We start from the raw sequence: 26,890 nt of genomic DNA on the forward strand, positions 1-26,890 counted from the left end.
AAAATATATATAAATAGTTAAACGCGTGATATTTTGAATAATTTAATTTATCGTTTCTCGATTCTCGAATGTGATGCATTCTGGGAGATGTATGCGCCACTCTTCCGGTTTAAAACGGATATGGCGGTGCTCGGTGTGTGGACGCCATCAACAGAAATGCTGCCTTCAAATGTGAAATTTCAAAGGTTTTTCTGCTTTTTAACGCGCTGAGTCGCGTCTGTAATGAAGCCACTCATACAGATGGATGTGCCCCGCACACAAATCTCGACCAGAGGCCGTTACTTCTCCGAAAACCCAAACGATTACGTGCAACTTGACGTTAACGCTAGCTAGCGATTTTGTGTCTCTAAGTAACGCAGAGTAACGTTGACTGAGATTACCCTGAAAGTTTGGAGGCGGCTGGTTGATTCACCTGAAGTCTGTGCTACAGGCAGCCAGGACTTGTGGACAGAGGTGAGTACAGCTTCTCTGTGCAGGTGGAAATGTAATAAATTGAGATTACATTGTTCAAACACACTGTTAGCTTCAAGTGGGAACGAAAGCATCACTAACTAAGACACCAGAGCTACAACTAATAACTATTTTAATTATTACCAGTCAGATTGTTCACTTCTCATACTTTCACAAACTTCTTCAAATTGTTTTATTTTATCTACCAACAGCTGACTATTCTCAGGACAGGTGTAAACTGATGATTACAACCCGATTTGTAGACATTAATATATGAGTCGACATATTTTTTTTTAACACTTTGAAATAAAGGTTTCTTCCAATATTACTTGAAGTTTAGTTTCTTCCCTTGTTTGAGCATCAAAACACAACATTTCATTCACAATTTACTGAGGAAAGCAGAAAAATGCGAAATCTTGAAATTCATTTCTTTTCAATAAGCCTGTTTTTAAGCAATAATCGACCTGGTAACCATTAAAACTGTGCTGATTAAAAAAAGAGGATTGCGAAGAGGTTTGTTTGATTGTTTTTTTTTTAAATAAAATGATACACTAAAACATTGCAAGAAATTGGAAATAAAATTAAGATGAAATATATATACATCTTATTCCACAGGAATAAGGCAGTGACAAAGTCCATCAGTGAAACCTTACAAATAGCAGTCAACGAAGCAAGCCCTGGACTGGTCTTTGACAGTGTGGATTACAAGGCTCTCCATGGTCCCTGTTTCTTTGTGCACCGTCACAAACATAACTGGTGAAAACACAACAGATTTCTCAAAATGCACTGTGATTCTTTCACAGTGAATGGAAGTCAATGCTATGAGTCACTGTGCAGTGCACACCGCACAGGGCCAGAAGATGAGATCTTGTATGGAGGTGAAATAATACAACGGTGTTATAAGACAGAAACTGCAGCGACACGGTACAGCTCCTAAATTGTGGAATGACCTCCCTTTACGCATTAGACAAGCCCCTTCACTGTCCATTTTTAAAACACGTCTTAAGACCCATTTTTATTCCTTGGCCTTTAACCCAGCATGACACTCTGTTTCTGTTTTTGCTTTAATATTATTTTAACATTGTTTTATCGTTTATTATTGTTTTTATATTGTTCTTTGTTTTATATGTCTTATATTTCATGTTCTATTTTATGTACAGCACTTTGTGTCAGCTGCGGCTGTTTTTAAAGGGCTTTATAAATAAAGTTGAGTTTAGCTCTGTTAGAAAGTGTGCTAACATGTTAATGTTAAGCAGATATATTGGCACAAAACACCAGGTACAACAGAGGGCTATGTCAAAACCAAAGTATTGAATAAAGTATTATAATAATTTTGACGTGATGATGGCGCAACGTGGAAAGCTATTAACGCTATTCCTGGATGGGAGGGGCTTGGACATCTTGTAAGATGTTTCATAGCAATATAATAACAATTGGTAACTGGCTCAAATAAAGTAGCTACTACAAATTTTGATGTGAGCTGATTAATTTATACAGTCAGCTAATTAACTCTAAAATACACATAGTGATGGTGGTTAAGGTGGTTAAATCTTTTTCTGGAGAAATAGCTGTCTTCTGCGATTCTCGAACGAAACCTGTAACATGCATTTATATATTCATTTTGTCTGTTCTGTTTTAAATTGCAGGCTACCCAGAGTTTGCATAGACCGACTCCTTATGTCTGAAGACTCGAGCAGCGATGACGAATGGTGTGCATCCACAAAAAGGAAATGTTGGGAATGTGGCAAGAAATTCAGCAACATTACAAGTTTGATGTCACACTACAGAAGCCACGATATCAAAGCCACCTGTCACATCTGCAAGGTTACTTTCAGGCGCCTGACCTCGCTCTCCACGCACTTGGATAATGCACACTCGCCACCCTTCTGCAAAAAGTGCGATCAGTCGTTCAGCAATGTGTGGGAGTTGAACAAGCATGCAGAGAGACATTGCATGGACTCAGCACTATTTCAGGAGGCTCCCTCTTTGATTTCTACAGTCATATACCAAAGTCAGAACCGTGACAACTTTTTAAATGCGGTGACTGCACAGCAAAGTGCAAACTCAGTACTGCGTGACTCGGAGCTGAAACCTCAACAAACAACTGAGATGAAGCCTGCGAGACATGAGACACCTGAAAACAGTGTGGAGTATATAGTGGGTGAAGATGACAACGATGCTGACATGGAAAGGGATTGCAAGAAGGCAGATGATTCAACAAGCTCTGAATCCGATGATGAAGATAAAATGCACTCCAAACCTGCAGGGTCTTGTCCCGATGATCCAGAATCAGATGGTGGCTCAAGTTCGACTGATTGCTCCAGTGACTCTCCTATTAGTCCACCATCTAAAAACACCAGTTCAGTCCAATCTAGTATTAATAGTTCAGTATGTGCTACCTGTGGTAGAGGACCATTTAAGTCTATGAAGCTTCATTTGCTGCACTGTAGTGGTGTGAGGGTGAAATATCAGTGTTCACTGTGTAAGGAGCTCTTTCTTACTCAGACGTCTCTTAATGAACACTACATGCCTTTGTATACTTGTGACGTCTGTGGCCAAGTTTTCTCTCACGAGACGGCGTACAATAACCACCAGTGTCCCAAAGGGAGCAAATCACCTTTGGCGCTCTTTTGTTCTGAGTCGATGCCGCAAGCATGTAACATATGCAAATGCTTTTTCACCTCTGAGAAAACTTTGTTTAACCACGTCACCAGAGTTCACTCGTCAGTGGTCAGCACCAAGGTATGCATCATTACCAAGCCATCAGCGCTGACTGATAAAAAGCTCTTGCCAGGTGTCGGCGGCACAGCAGCCCAGTCAGCAATCAGTAGTCCAAATGTAGCCAACCAGGTCATTAATGGAAAGCTCTGTGTTGGCGATACCTATGCAGGGTCACTGTCGGCTGTTGTGAAAGCTAGCCTTTCCTCTTTCTCGACCTCCTCCTCCCACCCAGGCAGACCTCCTGAACCGATATGTTTGTTGTCTGCTGCTGCACCTGTTCGATCAGAGAAAGACTGTGCACTAGGTCAGCCAAGCAACCAGCCTTCAAGCGATCTTCCTGCCCCTGGTGCCACTGACGCAACTCCAGCCACTGAAGCTTCCGATCGCGCCCCCACCCGAGTGCCCACAATTTTGGCCATGTTTGAGAACGACAGCCAGGACGTGGCTTTGATGAAACGTATGAACACCGGCTGGCGCTCTAAGGCCCCTTACCCTTGCAGGCAGTGTGGTGCCATCTTGCGGCAGCCATCCCTCATCATCAGCCATCGCTACCTCCACCGAGGCCACCGCTCCCACCAGTGCCAGTGCGGCAGAGCTTTCAAGCACCGGCTGCACCTCCTGCGACATTGTGTTCAGCACGCCGAGACCAAAAGTTACATCTGTGTGAGCTGTGGGGAGACTTTCAGAGGAGCAAAACTCTTAGCCGACCACATGAAGGGCAAATCCCGTTCTGGACATAAACGGAAATGTAAAGTTAAGACAAAGTGCAGAGTGCCCTTTACATGCGACTGTGGACAACTCTTTTTTAGGCCTTCGGCTTACATATGGCACCAACTTCAAAACAGGACAGAAACGAAACGATTGAAGAAGCCCTTGAAATGACTTGAAACACTAACTCATCTATCTTTTTATCCACGATTTCTGCTGCACAATTTTTAAAACAAGGTGTCAAATCAAAAGGGATCCTTCACACGTCATCTGATTGTCACCGTTGAAGTTTAATTTTTGTATAACCGAGTGACAAAATCGAAGCAAAATCACACACAGACATTCATTCTTAATGGCTTTTAATTATAAGCATGTCCTGGATGGTTGTTATCATGTTTTCAGCGTGTGCAAATGATACATAGTAAACAGGGTTTGAACAAATTCCTCAACAGTTTTTTTTTTTGTTTTTTTTTCAGTATTGGCTTAAGTTAAAACTCCAGTTTATCCTCCAGAGAGAGAGAGAGAGAGTTAGTCCAGTTTTGCTATTTTTTTTCCAACAAAGTGCATTTTTTACAGTGAAGTTTGTACAGGAGTTTATGTCCTCTTGTTTTTTTGTTTTTTGTTTTTTTCCAGATGTTGTTTCAGAACAATTACAGCCAATTCAAATAATGTAGAGGGGATTTGGGGATTCAGGCATCTGACTTTTTTTATGGTTGTTACACAATGTAATCTTTTAAAATTTTAATTATGTTAACGGTCCACATTACATATTTAGTTTACTCAACCCATGTCCACTAGATGGAGCTGTTGGGATGTTTTAAAGATGAGTTTAGAAGGCAATTTACGCTCAAGTTTCATTGTTCTCAGAACAGGTGTAAACTGATGATTACAACCCTATTTGTAGACATTAATATATGAGTCGACATATTTTTTAAATCCCAAACACTTTGAAATAAAGGTTTCTTTCAACATTACTTGAAGTTTAGTTTCTTACCTTGTTTGAGCATCAAAACACAACATTTCATTCACAATTTACTGAGGAAAGCAGAAAAATGCGAAATCTTGAAATTCATTTCTTTTCAATAAGCCTGTTTTTAAGCAATTATCGACCTGGTAACCATTAAAACTGTGCTGATTTTAAAAAAAAGAGAATTGCGAAGAGGGTTTTTTTTTTTTTTTCTATAAAATGATTAAGCGTACACTAAAACATTGCAAGAAATTGGAAATAAAATTAAGATGAAATATATATACATCTTATTCCACAGGAATAAGGCAGTGACAAAGTCCATCAGTGAAACCTTACAAATAGCAGTCAACGAAGCAAGCCCTGGACTGGTCTTTGACAGTGTGGATTACAAGGCTCTCCATGGTCCCTGTTTCTTTGTGCACCGTCACAAATATAACTGGTGAAAACACAACAGATTTCTCAAAATGCACTGTGATTCTTTCACAGTGAATGGAAGTCAATGCTATGAGTCACTGTGCAGTGCACACCGCACAGGGCCAGAAGATGAGATCTTTAGTAGGGATGCCAGTCCTCCAAGTGGTTCAGCATGTTAAGAGTCTGGAGCAGCTCTGGGTGGAGAGGATTTACCGTCTCACTTTCATGGATACTGTAGATGAAAATGCTGAAGACAATCATCTGTGTCCGTAACAAGTGTTTGTAGCCATGTCACCTGCGAAAAACAACAAAATAATTGTTTATTTTTCTTAGCAGACTCGGCTTAGATACCACATCCTGGGCTGTGTTGTTAGCAGATGTGCAAAGCATCACTGGGAGTGCTAAGTGTTGTTTACCTGATCTCGGGGTTGCGGTTGCGTAGCACATGTGACAGCAGCTCAGAGGTTTGATGGAAGCAACGACTCAGCTCATCCAGCTTCTGCTCCATGGAGAGTATTCGCTGTTCCAGCTCCCGATAGGAGTTATTCCAATTGGCACTGAGGTCGCACATGATCATCTGCATCTGTTGAAATCAGTCGCACAATTCAGAGGAAAAAATGTTTTTGTATTTACAAGGGGAAAAAAACACTTTGGGGTCAAACTCAGGCTGTAAACCTGTCTAGTATTACTGGAGTCTGTGCAGACATTTTAAATATATGTTCCAGATTTATAGTGAAGCTTTGGAGAGTTGACGTCTTACTGACTGATTGACACACTGTTATATTGTGCATGTGTGTTTCACAGTTTCAGGCCAAATCACTGGGACAGTGAGTCAAAAAACACCCCATTGTTGCCAACTTAAAAACTGTACCACTACATTTTGCAGACTCGTTACCACTTGATTTCAAGGAAAGGAGCCAATAGCAACAAACCTAGTTACTCTTTTACTCCTCTATGCTCACCATGGCTGTGGCACAGCTGCATTCAGTCAGTAAGAGAGAGCAACATGTTCAGTTTGCAGACTGGTACTAACTGATTGTAAAGTGACCATGGCATGGTTTACGTTTGTCAACTTATAAAGAGGCTACACTTGCAGTCTGGAAAAACTAGGCTTGTTTTCCATATGAATCAATCACGAAAATGTGTTTTAAAACTCACAAATTACACATTAGTGCTTCTCGCTGGGTAATGTCTTTATATCTTGGGTTTATTCCACATGGAAAACCTATCAGGGCCTATGAATTCCTGACACGAATGAATCCTGAGACATTTTATGGAGATTTTTTAACAAGCATTTAATGTGTCTGAACACCTAGCGATAAACAGCAGCCTGTAAAATGCTGTGTAATAGTCTATGTAATAGTCTATCTAAGTAGTGAGGGGGAACTTTGTCATCTTATTTGGGGTTAGCCTTTCCAATGGAACATGTACAAAACATTCCAGCGACAGCTGTAGTTTACCTTGGGGAGGTCGACCATCTCACTGACGTAATCTCTCAGTTTCCTTTGTTTGAGGCGTAAATGCCGAAATCTGTGCAGACAAAAGAGGTTTGACAGATCTCAGTCATGTGGAAGTATTTCAAACATAAGCTTCTTTTAATTACGTTATTCCAATGTATATGCTCCAATACCTATCTGCAGATGGAGCGTCGTATTTTTGGACAAATCCTGGCACAATACAGAACCCCTGATTTGTGAAGGAATATGCTGACAACTGAGTATTCCACTACTCAACATGCAGGAGTCATGCTGTGTTTGTTAAATAGCTATAAAACGTTGCTAGAAGGTTTTTGACATGGTGGAAGGTGGAAAAGGCCTAAATGCCGCCCTCAAAAAACAAAAAAAACAAAAAAAAACACATGGAAACTGATATTGCAATCAACAGTTAGTTTCTGATGACATTAGAGTAAAAGAGTTATGGTCTCATTACGGTATATTGTTCCTAATCCCAAGGTGCGGAGGTCCCTTCCACTTTCCGTAACGTATTTATTTATAGTGGCTGTGCCCGGTGTTAAGCAGGAAGTACAACCCTTCCACCATAACACACACTCACACACATAATCCTGTTGTCTGAGTAATGAACCGTACAATCACACTTTTGGACTTCCTGTCTTGTGCAATTTAGTTGTTCTTAGACGAGGAGAAAAGGCTCAATAACAAGGAGACACAACTCAAATGGAAAATGTAATGGTTTCCATGTTCTGTTTCTTGATGAAGATGTACAGCATGTTGTGTATTACCGTCAAATTTGACTATAAATTGTAAAAAAAAGTTATTTGCCAGAATGTCTCAGATCATTGCCTTGAATTCTTGATAATAAGAGGGTGGACCTTCTGTTCACACATGCCCTGCCCACATAAAACAAACAAACAAGTCTAATTAGTAATCTAAATTAGCCATTAAAACCTGTTCCTCTGTGGTTAAGCATGTTGACATGAAGTTAATGACCTGTAAAATACACATGTAAGGCATACATACCACCACCCACTTACATCCCTCGCCCAGACAGAAACACACACACACACACACACACACATCCTGCCTGAAGGTATCATTTTGCGATACAGTAACTCACACTCTGATGGCTTCCAGAAGGCATCTCTGGTGTCTTCGCTGCTCACCGCGGTTGCTCTTTATCAGGTTTGTGCGATGCAGAAGCCAGCATTCTCTTAGCACATTAGCAGCAGCGTGGCGGATCTGGTAAAGAGACAAGAAAACATGAAAACTGACTGATGTAACCCGTTCCAGGAGCAGAAACATGGTCCAAAGACCATCAACATGAAGTCAAACTTGCAAGTTTTATTGTCAAAACTATACAGCGTTTATTATGTTTTCTAGACAGAATGTGGTGCATATCAATCATTTTAGTACAGAGGTAAGAGCATGAGTCACCCAAACCATCTGATTAAATCCAGATAGTCTTTCCGTTTCAGAACCGTTTGCTCTGTGATGCAGATTTCAGATAAAATGAACTATATATATCATGTTTTCACTGAGATGCTTAGAAACAAGCGTTTGAAGGACAGGCCATACAGACTAGAACTGATGTTTAGACATTGCAGCAGTTCTCCAGTATCACCTTTTTGCACTTTTCTCTTTGATTCTATTCACGTCTGTTTGTCTTCCTGCACAAATCACTGTAACTGCCCTGTGATGATGTCACTCTGGCCCTGTTGTGAGAGTTATTAATAGATGCTGTCAGTGTCTGCATCCAGATGTCTTCCCTTGTTCCCATCAGTGTAAATATGGACTGCACTAGATAGTTAAGAAGAATGCACAACGTAAAAAAAACACACAGACACACACACACACACACACACACACACACAAGAAAGAACAACTATAAGCAAGATGCACCTAGTGACAGGATGCAGGCACCAGGAGAAAGGAAATGATTGTATTCTCCAAAGCGGTGCACCTACCACAGTCAGACACAGCTCTACAGTTTGGCGAAAAGCTGTAGCACTGCATAAACTGCATGAACTGAAACTAAAACTGTACAAACGCTATAAATCTTGACACATTAATGTGTATATCTAAGAAACCTTTTTAGCTTTATGACAACATTTTCTTGTAAGCTTTTATTTATCAGACACCTCCTCCTTCCCATCAATAAGCAAACACTTGAATCCTGTCCAAGCCTACAAACACTGTCCCCTGCAAGCCACTTCCACACACACTCACAAACACAACCAGCTCAACCAGTTTCCTGCCTGTTGCTGCACCGTCCTGAACTGACACAAGTTTCTTTCCTGACAGAGATTAGATGATTTCCTCTGTTTGACGCCTTGAAAATGCTATAAAGAGGTTGGCGGACCTCATCCCCTCCTCTTTTCCCACACAATCCTGTCCTCTGGTGTCTCTTATTTAAGGAAAAAAATAATTATAATAAGACTCAAAAACCAAAACATGCATGCGACATGGAAATTAGTGACGCATCCATCCTGACAGGTCCATCCGCTTTGTCATTTCTCTTTTTTTGCCTTGCTACTACAGTAATCTCTGATAGAAGGCCGAGGAGTTTACTAAATGTTTAGATCAGGAAGTTTATTTGATTATTAAATAAACATATCACACAAATTCTGCAAAAGATGAGACCCACTATTTTTCAGGTTCTCAATAAAGTTTGGGCACACCTTATCATTCAATGTTTTTTCTGCATTATAAATAAACACTAAAGACATCACTATGAAATAACACATGGAATTATGTAAGTAAAATGTGTTAAAGTAGCCAGCTTTGGTTTTGACGACAGCTTTGCACACTCTTGGCATTCTCTCAATCAGCTTCATGAGGTAGTGATCTGCAAGGGTTTTCAATTAACAGATGTGCCTTGTCAAAAGGTAACTAGAGGAACTTTTCGCCTTCTTGGTGCATTTGAGACTATCAATTGTGTTGGCATACAGTTAATATCCATAATCCATAGTTTGTCAAGAACCACTCAATTAAGTAAAGAGAAACAGTCCAACATTATTTCAAGTCATCAATCCAGAAATTTTCAAAAACTTTGATGGTTTTTGCGATTGCACTTTAAGACACATTCAAATGCTATGATGCACCTGGTTCCCCGCCATAGATAAACGAAACCAAAACCTCTTTTGGTAAGAGCACAAGTTCATTTACGGGAAATTCTGAGACTTCTTGTTCCATCCATCGTGTCTTTGTATAAGGTACAGTATAAGATAAGGTGAATATACCTGCATGTGTGGTTTCCACCGCAAGGCACTCAAGTTGAGGTGTGATGGTAGAGAAGCTTTGCCGGTGGCACTGTTCACAAATCACACCTCCAGGCTATGTGAGGACTATTTGTCCAAGAATGAGAGTGAAGCAGTGCTGCATCATGTGACCTGTAGCCTCCACAATCACCCAACATAAACCAAATTGAGATGATTTTTGGATGAGTTGGACCACAGATTGAAGAAAAAGCAGCCAACAAATGCTCAGCATATATGAGAAGTCTTTCAAGGCTGTTGGAAATCCATTCCAGGTGACGGCCTCATGAAGCTGGCTTAGAGTATGCCAAGAGTGTGCAAAGTCTTCATCAAAACAAAAGGTGGCTACTTTAAAACATTGGACTTTGTTTATACCTTTTTTGTTTACCACATAATTCCATATGTGTTATTTCATAGTTTTTTTGTTTTCAGTGTTGAAAGAAAATAATATAAATAAAGAAAAAACATTGGATGAGTCCAAACCTTTGACTTGTACTGTATATTGAGCTGTTAATGTGTTAATGATTGTATGTTAAGACTCTATTTCTATTAAATCATCCACAGAAAACTATTGAATTATGCTTTATGGTGGCTCTCCCATTTAATACAAATAACATATTTTGGATAATCATCAAGCATTTTTCAAAGCATAACAAAGTGTTTTAGTTTTTTAGTTTTTTTTTCGTTATATTATTGTTGTCAGGCAATGTAGTGCAGGCTTTTCTTACAGCTGTATTGCCACGCAATGTTCCAGTGACTGTGACAACAATAAATACAGACATGGTGTTCATTGTGATGGATTACCTAACTTAAACAAGTTTCAAGTTTCTGCAAGCTGATTTTTTTTTTTTTACAGAACTGAGGTGGAAGCTACACTGAAAAATCTAAAACATACAGCACATTTTGAAATAGAGTTAGCAGTAACATAAAGTGCACATAATTTGTAGTAAATGGGCCAAAACATGCAAAGATATATCGTGTTTGTCAGAGCTTGTCAGACTGATGCAAATGATAAGAAATCACAAGAAAGAAAGAAATGGCCATGCATGTACATCAAAAATTCACATTTCTGATGAAGAAAAATTGTCTGTTGCAAAGAATCAGTGAGTTTTTCTTGTTGACATATTACATAGGTTTCATAATATAAACTATAAAATTAAATATACTTATTTTGCTCTTACCCGTTTAGAGATCTGGATGTCCAGCATGAAGAAATGCACATGTTTTTCTCCTTTGTTCAACGCCAGAGTTTTGGTAACGACTGCTACCAGCATGGCAGTGCAGGCTACACCCTAAAACCCAACAAACACGCACATGTTGGCATGGTTACTAATATGTTTACCCTCTGTTCTTCTTCTCAACAGTGTCTCAAACTCGAACTCAAGAGAAACTGATGTTAACTTTTTTAGTCTGATTTTAAGGCTGAATTTGTCTAACAGTCAACAGAGCCTTGTGTGTTTTGCTCCACCATCCCTCTCAAGGGAAAGCACTTATTCAGAAAACTGAATGTTGGTCTTCATACCTCATATGGTTTCATCCAATAAATCAAAGTTATATTTATACAGAGGGTTCAATGGTTAAACACGGGCCTCTGTGGTACTGCTATAGTGCTGGTTTCCTCTGAGAATAGCGTTGTGCTATTGCTGGACAGGGAACTACAGAATGATGGTGAAGCTCCAGATGGGCTGCAAAGCGAATCACATCTACATAGTCACACAAAAAGACACGTCATAGGAAACACAGACAAAAACACTGCACTGATTTCATGTAAGATAGATTGCCAGTCTTTACCTGTTTTCCTCATTTCAGCTTGCATTAGAAACACAGAGAAAGAAAGAGAGATCGAGTATGAACATAAGAAAGCACAAACCAAAGTTTCAAATTTATACTCCAGCAGCCACAAAATATCTATCATTACACTGTCTGTGAAACCTGGGAGGTACTCTTTCCTTGGATCCATCCACACACAGTGATGGCATGCAAACAGTGTTGTCAACCCCTGAACACAGCTGCAAATTGAGTTATGGCTGGAGTGAAGCAGAAGTGCTGACCAGAGAGGCTTTCAGCCATATTACAGGTGTGAGAGCCCCTGTGACTGGCTCCCAGAACTGCCCTGATGGGAGAAGGAAATTTATTTTTTCCAAATCACTGGCACAGGTTGGCACACCCTCCTGTTGTAGTTGTGCCAAAGGCAATAAACCACCTAAAAATGGATATGGTGGAAAGTTTTCCCTTATAAGGGGGGGTGTGGGGGGGGTGGCTTATAAAAACAAGGCAGATGGAGAAAGAGAGAGGGAAAAGATTGTTTTCCACTCTGTCACAGAGGTGTCTAAACCGGACTCGTGCCCACATCCAGAACCACAGCGTGACTCTTATCTGCTTGTACCAGAATTTAACGAAGCAGAGGTGAAGTATGTAGTAAGTAAGTAAGTATGTTAAAACACACAGACACTCCTTGCTCTGAGTGACTTGTAGTTTATCTTACCTTATTGTAGCTCCTTGTATTTTATCTCAAATATAATCCCCTATCCCTTTAACCCTCCATCTCTATCTCTGACCCTCCCTACCTGCCTTTGTGCCAGTCTTAACCTTGCCACTCCTTTGGGCAATCATAAAAACATGATGTAGTCTTCCTGTAAAAAATCAATTGTTTGTCATTGTGTAAATCAATTCGAACCGACTACGACCCCTCCTCTACTTTCTCTCTAGGATATTTAAATGTATTTCTGTTATTTTATAATGAGATAAACAATTAAGCAAAATGTAACCTCTAACGTGAGGTAATTTACAATATCTCCATTGTTTTCACAAGTTGTGACAAGGACAAAAGTCTGCACTCAGTATAAACATCCCGTTCCATACAGATGTTTTGTGTGTGATCTAAATGACAGGCGCAAGGAAATGAAGGCATTCAGGTCTGTCACCACCTCTAGGCTATTCTGCAATAGAACAGAGGAGAAATGAAACAAAGTAGAGACGATGATATGGAAGAGTACAGAACTAAGTAATAGAGCAGAAAAATATGGAGCAAAACAGAGGGAATAGAAGAAATCAAAACAGAATAGAAACAAAAAGACTGAAATGAGAATGGAATCGAATAAAATAGAGAAAAAGGTTAAAGACAGAGCAGAGCAGAAAAAGTGTAGGTGTGGGAAAAATAGACATGCACCAGAACACCAAAGCAAAACAACATGAAAATGAAATGATAAGAACGGCAGCAGAACATTTGATAAGGCAAAAAGCCTTATCAGACTGGTAGTTCACGCAGACAGATGTCAGGTGGTTTGTTGAGGAACAAATTCAAAAGTGAAACAAAGATAAGACGTCTCCATCACAGCTGACCTTATCTGATTAGAGGGCAAACAGCCACTCAAAAAGAAATGACATAAATGCAAGTAAACATGCAAAAGTATTACATGTTTTCTAAACTTCAATATTGCATGCAATTTATGTAGTACTTGAACAATACATTTTTAAAAACCATTGTATTTCATAAGCAATCTAAAATATTCTTGAACATTACATTTCTCAATTAACAAACTAGTTACCATAACTCCAGTTAGGAGACACACTGCCTTGCCACAGCTGGTCTTGGGCGACACATCCCCATACCCAACTGTGAGGAAGGTGATGGCTATGAGCCACAGAGCCGTGTCGATGCGGCCAGTCGTTTCTTGGGTCTTCCTGCAGGAGATAAGAAAGCAGAAATGAGAATGTGTCATGATGAATCGTTTTAAATGCATTTTTACGTATCCCCATTTAGTTGTGAGCAAAGACAAAAGTCCTGGCCGCATTCTGAATATCAACAAAACCATAATCCACTTTCACAACATCCAACTATCCTAAATCTAAACATGCATTACGTATTTTTCTATGTGTACACTTTTGTGTACATAACCATGTTTTACTTGAAATTAACAATGTATACGCAACATGTTTAAGTTTAGTTAGTTGTGTTGAGCCTGGAGGTATCAGCATGAACAACTACTCTATCCGAATTAAATAGCACTTACTTAATTTAACAGTTTTATATGGGAACCTTTTTTCCCTTTACAGGAGTGTGTCATACTGTATATAATTTTATATTGCAATCAAAACTGAATACGTTTTTATACAGTACGAACCATGAAACACTTAATACCCACAATAGCCTAATATAATCAAGTGATTTTTGATTGGGACATTTCACATTTGGCATGTTGAACTTACCTGCTGTGTGTATATACAGTAATTGGAAGTGTACTAATTGATTCAATTGGCTCCCTATAATTAGTACCACAAAACTATTTTAGATTACAGTTATATATCAGCTCCCTTCTTGAAAAGTTAAACAAACCATGGGATGTGTAAAGTAAAGCATTAACCTGATAGCTCAACCCAACCCATTGATCTGTGAATCATGGCACAATAAATTCCACTGAGTCAACTTTATGTCTTAGATACAGCAATCACACCTGTTTTCTGTGCACAATGAGTCTTCTGAGTTTGACATAGGTGTTGTCTGTTAATCAAACTGTTTTATTACTGCTTACAGTACTTAGGAAGAAAGGAAGTCAGTCCTAGTGTAAACTTGAAAAACATTATAAAGTCCAGTCAGTGTACACTTTGGAAGAAACCATACAAAGAGGTCAAACAGTGTGTGAATGTTCATCTGTCTTGTGGATGTGGTAATCAGTTAACATGGAAAATGGCAGGTGTAACAGTTCAGTTAAAAGGTTTGGTGGTCTTATCAGCCATCAATCACAGGGTCTTTTGTTGCTTCTGACAAATCAAAACATACAATATTGAGAAATATTGAGAAAGCCTCCAAGTAAGGTTCAAATGAACGGATGACCTCACTCTGTTAAAACAGCCAGACAGACTGCCGAGGATAAGGCTGACATTTAGTTGGCTCACGTTAAAGAGCAATTTGCTCAAGTAACAAAACAGAAAATCATGATTATCAAATCAGTTATTAGAAATTCATTCTGAACAGGAAAGTCAAATTGACCATCAAGGTTCGAGGAGGAATGTTATACTACCGTGATTTTGTTTTGTTTAATGTGCGTGTGTGACGAAGGGTGAAAATTTAAGGAAAGATAGTAACAGACAGACTGGTGCATGTATGGTTTACCTTGTAAGTCATTGTTTACTCTATTATATGAGTACTAATAAATACCATTCAGAAACATGTTTCAGCTATCAAGAATTTAAAGACTCTATTGACTCCTTTGCACAAAAGACTCTAATAACTAAAATCCTGACAAAGTTCTCCACTGAAAGAGAACTGAGAATAGATTCTCATTTGATTGATTGAAAAAATGTGCTTTCGGCAGTCACTTATTAGCTCAAACCATGATAACTGTAGTTAATGTACTCTTTCATAAAGGACGTAGACAAGTTTTAGGACTAATATACTCATGATGATTATTGTGGAAAGCAAATAACTGGCATTCTTTTGCTATTATTTTTTTTTCCACGTGTTAAGTCTAGTCAATATTTGTTGAGCAGTAATGGCTCTCTCTCTTAAAACAACCAAGCAAAGATTATACTCTGATATGTCAAATTAACATTATTTTTGCAGGCTGGTGAAATTTTAAGTTAGGTTTTTCTAAATTCACTTCATTGTTCTGCTAAAAGTTCATGCCCCCCACCTCACAATTTTTGTCAATGATTGGTCAGCCACACCCCAGCAAACCGCAAACAGAACCAAACACTGGCTCTAGATACGGATTTTAATGACCGCCATAGGTTCTTCTTCTTGAAAGGGCTAAGCTCATCATCTGCTGGCGGTGGCTTCATAGTTAGCATAAACAAGAGTGGTGTAAATGATTTCTTAATGAACTGCTGCAAATGATCAGTAATTATCAGTAGTATTTATGAATTACAGCGTATTTCAGGATAGATTATTGATTGATGGCTTTCCTATAATGTAAAGGTCCAGTATGTAGGATTTAGTGGCATCCAGCAGTGCTATTTGGCTATGGGGAAGTTGCTCATTGCAGTCCCCTCACCTCATCATCTTCTTCCTAGAATGAAGGAGAAACTACAGTGGACACATAAGGTCCTATCTGGAGACAGTATTTAATTTGTCCATTCTGGACCACTGTCGAAACATGGCAGTTCATGCTCCATAGAAAATGTAGCCTGTAGTCTGTGGATATTAAAAGTTCTATTTCTACCAATAGATCCTCCTAAATGTAACACACTGGACCTTTAAAACAAGTGATGTCCACTATAATACAGTAGAAACAGTCAATCTCCAAGATTGCTGGTTGCAAATTGTAGCCTAAAACACCACAAGTCAGATTACTCATTTGCAGTTCTCTTCCCTACCTCTCACACAGAGTAAGCATCCAGGATGCAGTGAGCCAGAAGAAGAGAATGAAGACCAGCAGCGTGCGTCCGGGGTATTTGTTCATCAGTACCTTGAGAACAAATCGGAAGGTGAAGTTGATGTTGTTGAGCGAGCCGATGCTCCTGTAGGAGGCGCTCAGCAGCACTTTGCTGTGCAACAGGATGGTTCTGTGCACCAAGTACAAGCGAAGGAACATCAGCACTGATAGCAGCAGCTCCATGTCCATCAGGGGCTCATTGTGGTGGTTGGAAACACAAAGCGGAGCTGAGGAAGAGGAGTTGAAGTGGAGGCCCACCTCCCAGTACGTGCCAACAGGATGGATGACACAGACTAACAACTCCAGAGTGATCATAAGAATCCTGTGGCTGGTCATGGCAATACGCCAGTCCACCTGGTTCTGGTCAATGATGAACAGCTGAAAGATACCGGAGGACAGTAAAGACAGAGAATGAGAGAAGAAAAACATGATGAAAACAAGTGATCACATAGTAATGTTACTACTTTAATACAGTATCAAATCATCTTTATAGAGGTGTGGCTCCAAAATAAGTTATTTTTATATAAGGACACCATTTCAATGTATGTGTATAAAAAAAAACAAAAAAACAACACAAACCCAATGTGTTAAAGAGGAAATACAAAAGCTAATCTCCTCATGTGGAATAGACATTTGTGGGTGTGTGTTTTAAGCAATAAAAACAGTAAACAATAAAACATTTTAAAAAGATAGTTGTTTGTTAATTTGCATGGGCAGTTCACACACAAGGAAGTGAGAATGTGTATTTTCTTAATATATAAGTTTGTTGTGGCTTTGTTCAAGAAAGTAAAGGATATTAGGCAGGTTGGTAACTTTCTCCTCTCATTGCTTCAGTAATGGACACTTGAAGCTTCTTGATGTTTTAATAATTTTAGCTTAACACCAAAGAGAAAAATTAACAGTACATCAGACATGGTCTGCATGTTCGTCTCCACCCTAAACCTGCCCTCTGTTATCTCTTCTTCACACTTGCATAGACCTCACTTGTATCAGATTCAGATACACATGACTTGCAACTGAAAACACTGAATGTGAAAGTATGATCCCAGCAGCCCAAAGCAGTAAAAGATACGTCAAGTTCTAACTTTCAGTATTTACAACTACTGTGAACACACACATCGCTTTCTGCACTTGTTCGTACAGCATTTATTGAATACGCATGCTATGAGCGTGTATGAAAGCAAATCAAAGATTGTTTTCCCTGTTTAATTTCAACAAAATCCCTTCATGTATATTGAATTCACACACAACGGCAGCCAGCCATGTGGATTGGAAAAATATCGCAGCTGTAATATTATGCATGCCTGTGTGGGCTGAGGTTTTTATCCAGTTTTTTCTTTTTTCTTTTTACGCATCCAGCAAATATAACACAGATAATCAGTGTTGAGGCTACCATCAGTGGACCGAGAGCTCCCTCTAAAACTATTGCCCTCAAGTATCTCTAACAAAGTATCACTCTGACCACACTAATCTGGAACAAACATAACTGGTATAAAAAGTGATGCACAAAATATGGCATGCTGAGCCCTGAAGATCAACAATGCACCTATGTATGCACACAGACAGGCTCTCGCTCAGCACATCACGGTAAAGACGTACAAACTGTTGGAAACAAAGGGGAAAAGACAAACTCACCCTGATGTCCTTATAATGGAAAGCTATAATGAAGACCAGGAGACACCCGGTAGACAGGCTGATGGAACAGTTGATGATTAAGGCGATGTTTGAACCCTGGGGAAGAAAAAAGAGAGACAAGGGAGATAAGGTGTAAAAGGAAGGTTTTCTGCAAGATTTTATTTCTTTCCATCAATGTTCTTCATTATCAAAGTTTTTAAAATGTCCACTGTGGTAATAATAGGAGAGGAAAGAGTGGCAGAATATCCATCTTAAGTGTAAATAATTATTAGTGCCCTAGGCATTTAGTGGCCCTAAGAAAAATTTTGTTTGTGGCCCCAAAGAACTCCTAGTGTGGTCAACAAATTGCACACATCACTCAAAACTGAATGAATACATGCACACAACAGAGACGGACAAATCACTCAACATCAAATCTCTTGCTGTATTTTGAGGGTTGGTAAGTGGCTACAAACTGTTCAAAGATCATGGAGGATCATTTTGTCCAGAAAACAAAGAAACTATTTGTTATTAAACAAGACTAAGTTATTAAAAGGCTACACAGGCACTTTATCTGCTGACATGTTCACAGCCAAATGAAGATATTAACCATAGGACCTGTCTGATCAATAAAAGCGAGGATACATACCAATCATGATGATGATTTGCACACAGGATAATTTAACATGCAGAATGAAGTTGTTTTGTCAGGCATGTTCTCACAAAACTTGACATCTTAAAATACCAGTCAAAAATGAATTGATAACTAACGGGCAAGTGTTGTGAGAAAAGGATTAATTGGGTAAGTCTTGCAACATCAGTCCAAGTTAATGTGTGGGCCTGCCTAGCAGTTTTGGCCCTAAGCAACCTCATAGTCTGATTATGCCTTAAGAAATATTACTGAAATAAAAGTTCAAAAGAGAAGGTAACTTTGTAACAAGTTAAGTCATTATACTTGTACCTGGCACAGTATCATGAGAAATGTGTGTACATATTACATTGTTTTTTGTTTTTTTTTTATTTCTGTAGTAGGCTGTTAGTTGGTTATTTTTGTGTCATGCCAAATATTTGGTCCATAAAATTTAAGGACCACCGCCTCACCCTCTCCTTTCAGGCGTAAAGGAGAAACTACAGTGCCAGCAAAATGTGCAAAAAATACAAAAGGTCTTATTTAGACGCGAGAAACATGACGGACTCTGTTCAACCTGAGGCATCTGTAGGTATAAAAGGCTTATTCAAAAGTACCAGTTCTTATTTACAGGTGAAATATATCTTCTAACTTCTACATAATCTTCTGTTTTTAAAAATTTGAAGAAAATAAAAGAATGTAAACTCTGGTAAAATATCAAAACTACATTACGGTGCAGAAACAATTAGTTGATTAATTCATTAGTTAATTTTCAGGAAATGAATCCCCAACAATTAATAATCAATTCATTGTTCAAGACATGCATGTTAAGATGCATCTGACAATAAGAAGTCAGTTAGAAAATGTTCCCCTGTATTTGAGCGTACTTTTCACGATGAATGCAATCAATCTCTCTGCTCCCAAAGTGAGTGTTAAGCATCTTTTCTTTCTAATGAAGGTTTTGTCAGAGATTTCCTTTCCCTAAAAGATGAATTCATTAAAATGGAACAGCATAATTGTAGGCAACTCTGTAATTCTTGCCTTTCCAAAAGGAGCTTTGTTATATATTTACAGTACTTATGTCTAATGAAAGTGGAATTACTGATTCTGTAATGTACTCCAAATAAAGTACATAAAATGCCACTCAATTACAGTAACGAGAGTGCTTGTAATTAAATACTTTCCATTCCAGGGAACTGACAGCTTGAGACAAAGATACACACAATGATTTTGCCCCTCAATGCCTGATATGTTTTCACAAACTGAATGAACTAAGCATCGACCTCTGCATTACCATCTTGGTGTCAGCAAGTTAAAGAGCACCTATGCCCTTAAATCGTGTATCTCCAAACAACTGATGTAACAGCAATGAATTTTTTTTATGGGAAGTGCAGTTTAATGTGGTTTACAGTCAAAAAGATAATTACAAACTTTCAAAGTTGAGGAAACTTGAGTGTGTAGGTGGTATGATGTGACGTCCGTTGGCAAGGTACGCCATTTTCCACAGTTTCTCCCGTAGCATCCACATCATGTCTGTATTTCGTCCAGGGCTAATTAGAAGACCCCACAAAAGCTCAACATTTCACCGCATTCCATAACAAAGAGTTCAACAACATGTTTCTTGCCGAGTTTCTAAAATTGTTTTTGTAACGTTTTCCTGTTGGAAACAGTCATTTCTGGTCCTGTGAACCTAATTTGGATTAACTTTAACACAGATTGTTTCTCAGTCTTGGATGAACAAGACACCGTCACCGAGACAGGCCACCCAAGACATACCAAACAATTAAAAATGAATCCAGTGCAAAGGAAGGTGGTCTGGCTTGTATGCACTATAATAAATAAATACTTAGAAGAAATAATACATGCATCTGACTCTAGTTTCCTAATTTGCTTTCTTAATCAAGGTGCTTTCAAGACGATTCTCGATGGTATAGGTCACTCTTGGGAACTAGAGGTGTCCTGTAATAAATTTAAGGATAGGCTTACAAATAATATTGTGCAAGAATTTTATACTAATTTAGTGGGAAAAGAGACACCACAACACATAAATAAACTGCTACAGACACCAACAATATATTTTAAAAAGAATATTGAAAGAATTTTACAATAGGAGTGACTCATTGTGTTAGTCAAACACTGCACTGCAGACAACCATGATTATTTCTTGTCTGCTAAGGAGTAAAATCATGGGTTCAATGTTTAAGGAGCTGCAAGTGGTGACAAAACCCTTTGTGCAGGTGTGTGAAAAACACTGCACGCCTGTAGAACCAGTTTTCCATTCTGTTTTTAAAGGGGTACAGTAGTTAGTGACAACTGCCACAACAGCAGCTTATATCAATAAATAAAGGATGCGCAGTGAAGTGACCTAGATATCATTCACTCAGCCACTGGGCCACTTTTGGTAGTCATGGTTAGAACCAGTGATGTAAGTAAGTTTTGGCTTGTTTCATATGGGCCATAGCTGGCTCGTATGTAGTGGTGTAGTGTTTGGGTGTGCTTGTTGCTTGTGGGCCAAATGTGGCTGATACCAATGTTGTAGTCAAGACCACCAAAACCGAACATGACTAAGATTAGAGTAAATAGTGCACAGGCATAATGATATCCCTGCAGTTGTGGTTTTGAATTAAAAATATGAGTCTTCTGTGGTGTCGTTTAGCTCAGTTGGTAGAGCAACTGCCCCATGAACAAAGGCTCAGTCCTTGCCACGGCAGCCCAGGGTTTGAATCCGACCTGTGGCTCTTTACTGCAGGTCATTCCCCATCTCTCTCTCCCCACATTCCTGTCACTCTTCAGCTGTCTCTGTCAAAAATAAAGCTTGAAAAGGCCAAAAAATATCGTAAAAAATGAACAAAACAAATGCGGTCAATTTTGTGGCGAAACCTTCAGGTATAAGACCGATCTCAAGTGCTACAACACTGACTTTTATACAGGATGTTGGTATCGTAGTGACGTGTTACAGATGCTGCAGGTGCAGCATCAAGGTTATTGGGTGACTTTTATCTAGACTATAGTATGTAAGCCAGGTTTCAGTGTGTGGGTGAGAGTCACAACCACAATAACATGTTATGTCATTTTACGGAATATGCGGGATGCTACACATGAAATACCTTCAAATAAATATTAAACTTTTCATTTTAACAAAGAATAGGACTACATTGCTACATGCCAGGGTGTTTATAGGTGCTCTGATGTTATTAAACTATTACTTCATTGTGATCAAATGTTAAATTTCCATTTCAACATTGGAGTTTATTGTTTTAAACTCAGAAAATTGTAAAATAATAAAAAAAGAATGAAAATTAATATGCTTTTTTTTTTGCCAAATCATTTTTAGATCATTGTAGTGGCTTATTTCCCGGTACAACACTTTTATAGGTGTATACTTAGCAACTAACAAGCAACTAAAATTAATGAGACATAACTGGCACGCAAGGAAATTGTCATCCATTACACATCGGCTCTTTCATCCACCCTTGGCCCTGGACTGTTACTTTAAAACAACAAAGCAAATAACATGTAAATCATAACAGGAGAATGCAGGCATGAAGTAGCTTAACAAAGGGTAAAAAGCTAAAAGACAAAAAGAAAAGGTGATGTGCAGAGTCAGGAATGTTCAATGCAAGCAATTAAAACAACGACATATACCGTACTGTTTATAAATTAAAGAAGACACAGTTATAGACTTCAAATGATAAGGCACCTTTCTAGTCTACTGACTACTTAAAGTGCTTTTACACTACATTTCATTCACATCCCCATTCACACATTCATACACTGACGGCATTGGGTGCCCTGCAAGGTGCTGGCTGCTCATCAGTTTGGTAGCTAATCATTCACACGCAATTAGTATCTTACCCAAGGACAATTTGACATGCACCAGAATGAAAAAAGACAAAAGACACAATTTGACAAACATACAGGGACATAAGCATGCAGTGATTATGTATGATGGCATGTCTGGTTGGTTGGATAATTTTTAACTAAGTTTAAAGATTATAATTGTAAAAGCTGCTGTAACCAAATCTGTAAAGGTTGTCTGACCAAAAGATGTTTTCATCCCCAGGACAACAATGTCCCCTCTTACAATTGATCTGACTAACTTATCCCAAATATTTCTCTGTATTATAAATCTGATACGTGAAGTTGACATATTAAACAAACATTGTGACATTTCATAAGATTTTCTCAGCAAAATAGACAATATCTAAGAAGTGTGTTTCAATGATGTTTGTCTGTATATTTTTTTCCTGTTATTTAAATACTGTTCATCATTTTCAGCTTTTCAGTCTCACTGTGTGGATATTGTGAAATCAATCCTGGAATGTTCTCAAAGAGCTGCAGAAAAAAATGGACACACAGTTTCATCAAGTCGAAGTGCGCACTCCTGGCTCTAACACACCCAAAGTCACCCAAAGTCAAGACATAGAGACTTTTAGACTGGCTATGCAAACACTCTAATTATACACTAAATGATGTGGAAAGATAGCCTGAAGTACTGTGAGCAATCTCGCTGCAGGGGAAGAGGTGAAATGTGGAAAAACGTTCCATAAATAGCCCTGTTTTTCGTGCATAACCATGAAAAGATAATCTTAAAATATTACTTTGTAGACTGGAGTTATCTTTGATAGGCATGCAAGTTAGGCAGCTCCAAAATATCCTGCAGTAAACTTAAAAGTGGCTTTAAAAAACAAAACAAAAATAATAACACTGAAGTGCACACCCAGCCAACCCCCGTGTGACCAAAAGTCACGTCAGTCCGCTGGGGCAGAAGATGTCACAGCTCACACTCATGACTAGATCATCACATGAGGTTTAAAGATGAATGTTGGTTATATGGTTCAATCCACAATGCAACCACTCCAAAATAATATGCTTTAACTGCGGCAGAGAGCACTTTTCCAGTGCATCAGCATTTCCATGGTACCGAAGCTGATGCCTGTTGTTATGAACAGACAACACCTGTTCTTGGTTCACATTTGTAAACTGGAATAGTAATGTAATATTCATGCCAGCGCCGTTAATTTCACAACCATGTTTCTCCTGGTCCAACTCTGTGAACGCATCAGGCAGATTTTTGAAGATCAGGCCATGTTTCCATAGGTTTCTGAAAAGATTGTAGCTGATGCGAGTTTAGAAATGTGGGGCTCTTTGACACTGTAATCAATCACTGACTTCACAGCATGGAGGTGGTCTGATGTTTTGCGGCATGCATGAGAACTTTTTTCCACATGTGGAACTGGCGTGTGCTGTAGGAAGTCAGGGGGAGTTAATAATTTGTTGATTGTGTGGCCTGGCATTGTTATCCACTGAGATCTGCATGTTAATGTCATGAGGCTGTGCTACCAAATGGTGTGTCTGGAAATGGAATAACTAATCAGGAGGTCAGGGAGGTTCAAAGCCCAGGTGCAGGATCTGCTGTTGTGCTGCATGGGGCTTGGGCTGTCAGGCAAGCTGTTATGACAACAAATATATAGAGCGTACGCATGGTTTTCTGCACCAGTTATGACAAATGATGCTACTGAAAGATGAGATAATAAAAGATAACATGGTTGAATATGAATCTATTAATTGGTTTGCATTACCTTTATTGTGGTTTTATTATAATCTGGGTGAAAATCCTTAAACCTAACTCTAACAACTACATAAGGCGTGAACGAGGAGCATGCTTTAGTTCCACTGCAGGAAAAAGCACTGAAAGAAAGACTATGTTGACTTTGTTGATTCTTCATACAATCTGATGATGAGTTCAAGAGCCATCACTAAAACGTCTCGACCTGCTGACAAGACAACTTGAATTCAGATTTGGCTGCTTTACAGAGGCTGCACAGCTGTGAGTTGAAGCAATTTGCAATGTGCTCAAAAAGATTGTGTTTAGAAGCAGCTTTAAGGTTTAAGCGTCACATTTCCAATCTAATTATTTGATGTTGCATTCAATTCATACACGTTAAAGTCAGCCTCGGTAAACACTGTACTGAATTAGACATTAGTAGAGTAAATTTCTTTAACCTACCGGTTTATAAACCAAGGGACATATCTCGGCGTGGATTATCATGAGCAGGATCCCGAGCACAGCGGCGCCTAAAGACAACACGCAAAGGCGCTTTTTATCCTCCAATAAAAACTTTCTGTCTCGCAGTCTGTAGAGGTTTTCTCCCTCCATGGGAACAGACCGCTTCCCGGAAAGTGACAGCGGCACGGATACTTCTGCTGAGTCCCCGCCGTTTCGACTGATCGAGCCATCGCAATTCACACAGTCCACTTTCGAGCAGCCGTGCAGGCTGCAGTTTGTCATCTCCATCTCCAGGGCGCAAACGAGACGTTCTCCTGTCTGAGATCTGTCCGCAGATCCGTCCTCTGACTGTCCGGTCTCCACTTTGCTGTCGTCTCGAGTTGGGGAAGGCATAGTCGGATGGGCGCACTGTCTACCAGACCCGTCTCTCGTTTGTCGCTCATCGAAATAACCGGTTTACCAAAACACTTGGCTTCTAAATACACCCTCACCTTAACACTCCTACCAACCGGCGCGGCGTGGTTACGTGCACCGATGCCATTTGGACACGGCGAGAGGACATGCACTACTATTTGCATGCATTTTAAGAGCTTGTGTCGATGAATGATCAATGCATTCTTTGTGTGCTGTGTCTGTACATCATACGCATATCCCCAAAAGGCGATTGATTCTATCTTTATATTTATTTGTCTTTGTTTTTTTTTTATCATCATGCAACAAACCACGTGTTTAACCGCCTGCTTTCCCTTTCAGAAAAAACGAGGCGCAATATAAGCAAATAATGAAATACATGGGCCTCTTGTTACATTTTATTTGTTTATTATTTGTTTATTAGTAGCAGTGATGAGCACAAGATCCACAGCAGCTCCACAGCGACACCTCGTGGTTAAACACCTTCATCCCTTTCCCTTGATGCAGCCCCTTCAAAACATTAGTTAAGTTTTGACTAGGTTGGCAACAATCCCAATCTGTCCCGACCTTCACTCCTCATTTACCCATTTTAAATAGGCATTTTTCTCCAGTTATGCTCTCCCCTTTTGAGAATAATTGCAAATACTTTAATAGTTTATTGATTGGCATACTTTCCATTCGTGTTCTAGCTATTTTCTCTTGGGTAAAGTAGTCCTGTCTTGCTGTATTTTAATGATTGCAGCTACAAAGATGTCCTTTCATTTCCTGCAAATCCTCCATTGGCCAAACACAAACTCTCCCCTCGCCCTCTTTGACCGGCCTGCGCAAGGAGGAACAGCGTCATGGCCTTGGGCTAAATGACGCACCAAGCACAGCATCCTGCTGTTCCTGCTGAAGGTAACGATCCACACAACCCTGAGTGACAGCATGGTATTATGTGCAGTGTTCAGACTGACAGGCATGCCAAGTCGAAATATTTTTTTATGAGAACTTCTAGACGGCACCAAACTCTCAAAAGTGTTGCTTAAAAGGACTAAGCAATGGAACCTCAACCTCTAATATCAGACATGAGTTGAATTGTCTGCAATAAGAATATTTAATGAAAAAATGTGAAAGCAAAACATTTAAGCGCACAGCTGAGCTTCATATTTGCCAAGACATCAAATAAATATGCATCAATATGATTAAATAATCACAGTACATGAGGACACTCGTGTGCAGGATTTATATAGCTGTCGCAGGTTTTCATAGCAAGTTATTTACAATAAAAACTTTAAAAAACACACAGCTTTAAGCAGGCCATAAAAATGATACACCTGAATGAGAAACATTAAACATATTACTGACAGCAGAGAGAGTTTTAAAACCACATCGGCGTTTTGTGAAGTTACATTTGTAATATACAGCAGCTACTGTTAATAAAAAAAACAAAAACAATATACAATTGCATGTGTTAGCTGTGACTTGAGAGCCATCCAGTGGTGGCCAAATAAATTACAACAATACAACAGTGAGGTTAGAAAGTGTGCATCAGTCTATGGTATCCAAGTTATGTATTATTTACAAGCAATTTAGTAAAAATATTCTTCTTAACATACAGATATTTTCACTCTAGCTACAATAGATTAAAACCCTGAATCACATTTTACATTGATTATACACATACATCATGGAGCATATTTGGTGAGAGAACAATGACATACTAACAAATATGTAACCTGAAAAGACAATTTTTTGGCATTAAGGATATTGCTGCAAGTTCCTGAGTTAGTCCTAGCACCCAGTGACTAAAGTCATTCTTCGTGTGTACAGTACATAAAACAAAAACTGCAGTGCAGACCTGACAGATTAAAAAAAAAAAAAAAAACACCAAAAAAAAAAA

The 26,890-nt window shown here is 39.1% G+C and overlaps 2 protein-coding genes across 2 annotated transcripts; one reads left to right on the forward strand and one right to left on the reverse strand.

Moving 5' to 3' along the window:
- Window positions 1–95: 95 nt before the first annotated feature.
- si:dkey-79d12.4 (zinc finger protein 256) lies at window positions 96–4,853 on the forward strand. Its single transcript, XM_019276076.2, has 2 exons — window positions 96–453; window positions 2,097–4,853. Exon 2 carries the CDS (start codon window positions 2,128–2,130, stop codon window positions 4,051–4,053), a length of 1,926 nt encoding a protein of 641 aa, XP_019131621.2. The 5' UTR covers window positions 96–453; window positions 2,097–2,127; the 3' UTR covers window positions 4,054–4,853.
- kcnn4 (potassium intermediate/small conductance calcium-activated channel, subfamily N, member 4) lies at window positions 4,332–25,238 on the reverse strand. The gene is made up of 9 exons (XM_010747585.3): window positions 24,598–25,238; window positions 17,981–18,076; window positions 16,287–16,723; window positions 13,520–13,655; window positions 11,153–11,263; window positions 7,835–7,956; window positions 6,721–6,790; window positions 5,677–5,843; window positions 4,332–5,555 (listed from the first exon to the last, which is right to left on the reverse strand). The coding sequence occupies exons 1-9, from the start codon at window positions 24,988–24,990 to the stop codon at window positions 5,552–5,554; spliced, it is 1,536 nt and encodes a 511-aa protein (XP_010745887.1). The 5' UTR covers window positions 24,991–25,238; the 3' UTR covers window positions 4,332–5,551.
- Between the last annotated feature and the right edge of the window lie 1,652 nt (window positions 25,239–26,890).

Source organism: Larimichthys crocea, chromosome XIII (genome assembly GCF_000972845.2).
Source record: "Larimichthys crocea isolate SSNF chromosome XIII, L_crocea_2.0, whole genome shotgun sequence".
Taxonomy (NCBI): Eukaryota; Metazoa; Chordata; class Actinopteri; family Sciaenidae; genus Larimichthys; species Larimichthys crocea.

Excerpts from the sequence above, each read along its gene's own strand:
- si:dkey-79d12.4 (XM_019276076.2), top strand. The coding sequence starts at position 2,128 with ATGTCTGAAGACTCGAGCAGCGATGACGAATGGTGTGCATCCACAAAA.
- kcnn4 (XM_010747585.3), bottom strand. The coding sequence starts at position 24,990 with ATGCCTTCCCCAACTCGAGACGACAGCAAAGTGGAGACCGGACAGTCA. Across the intron at positions 11,264-13,519 it reads GTCTCCTAACTGGAGTTATG|GGTGTAGCCTGCACTGCCAT; the intron begins GTAACTAGTTTG and ends GTTGGGTTTTAG. Across the intron at positions 7,957-11,152 it reads ACATCCAGATCTCTAAACGG|ATCCGCCACGCTGCTGCTAA; the intron begins GTAAGAGCAAAA and ends TCTCTTTACCAG.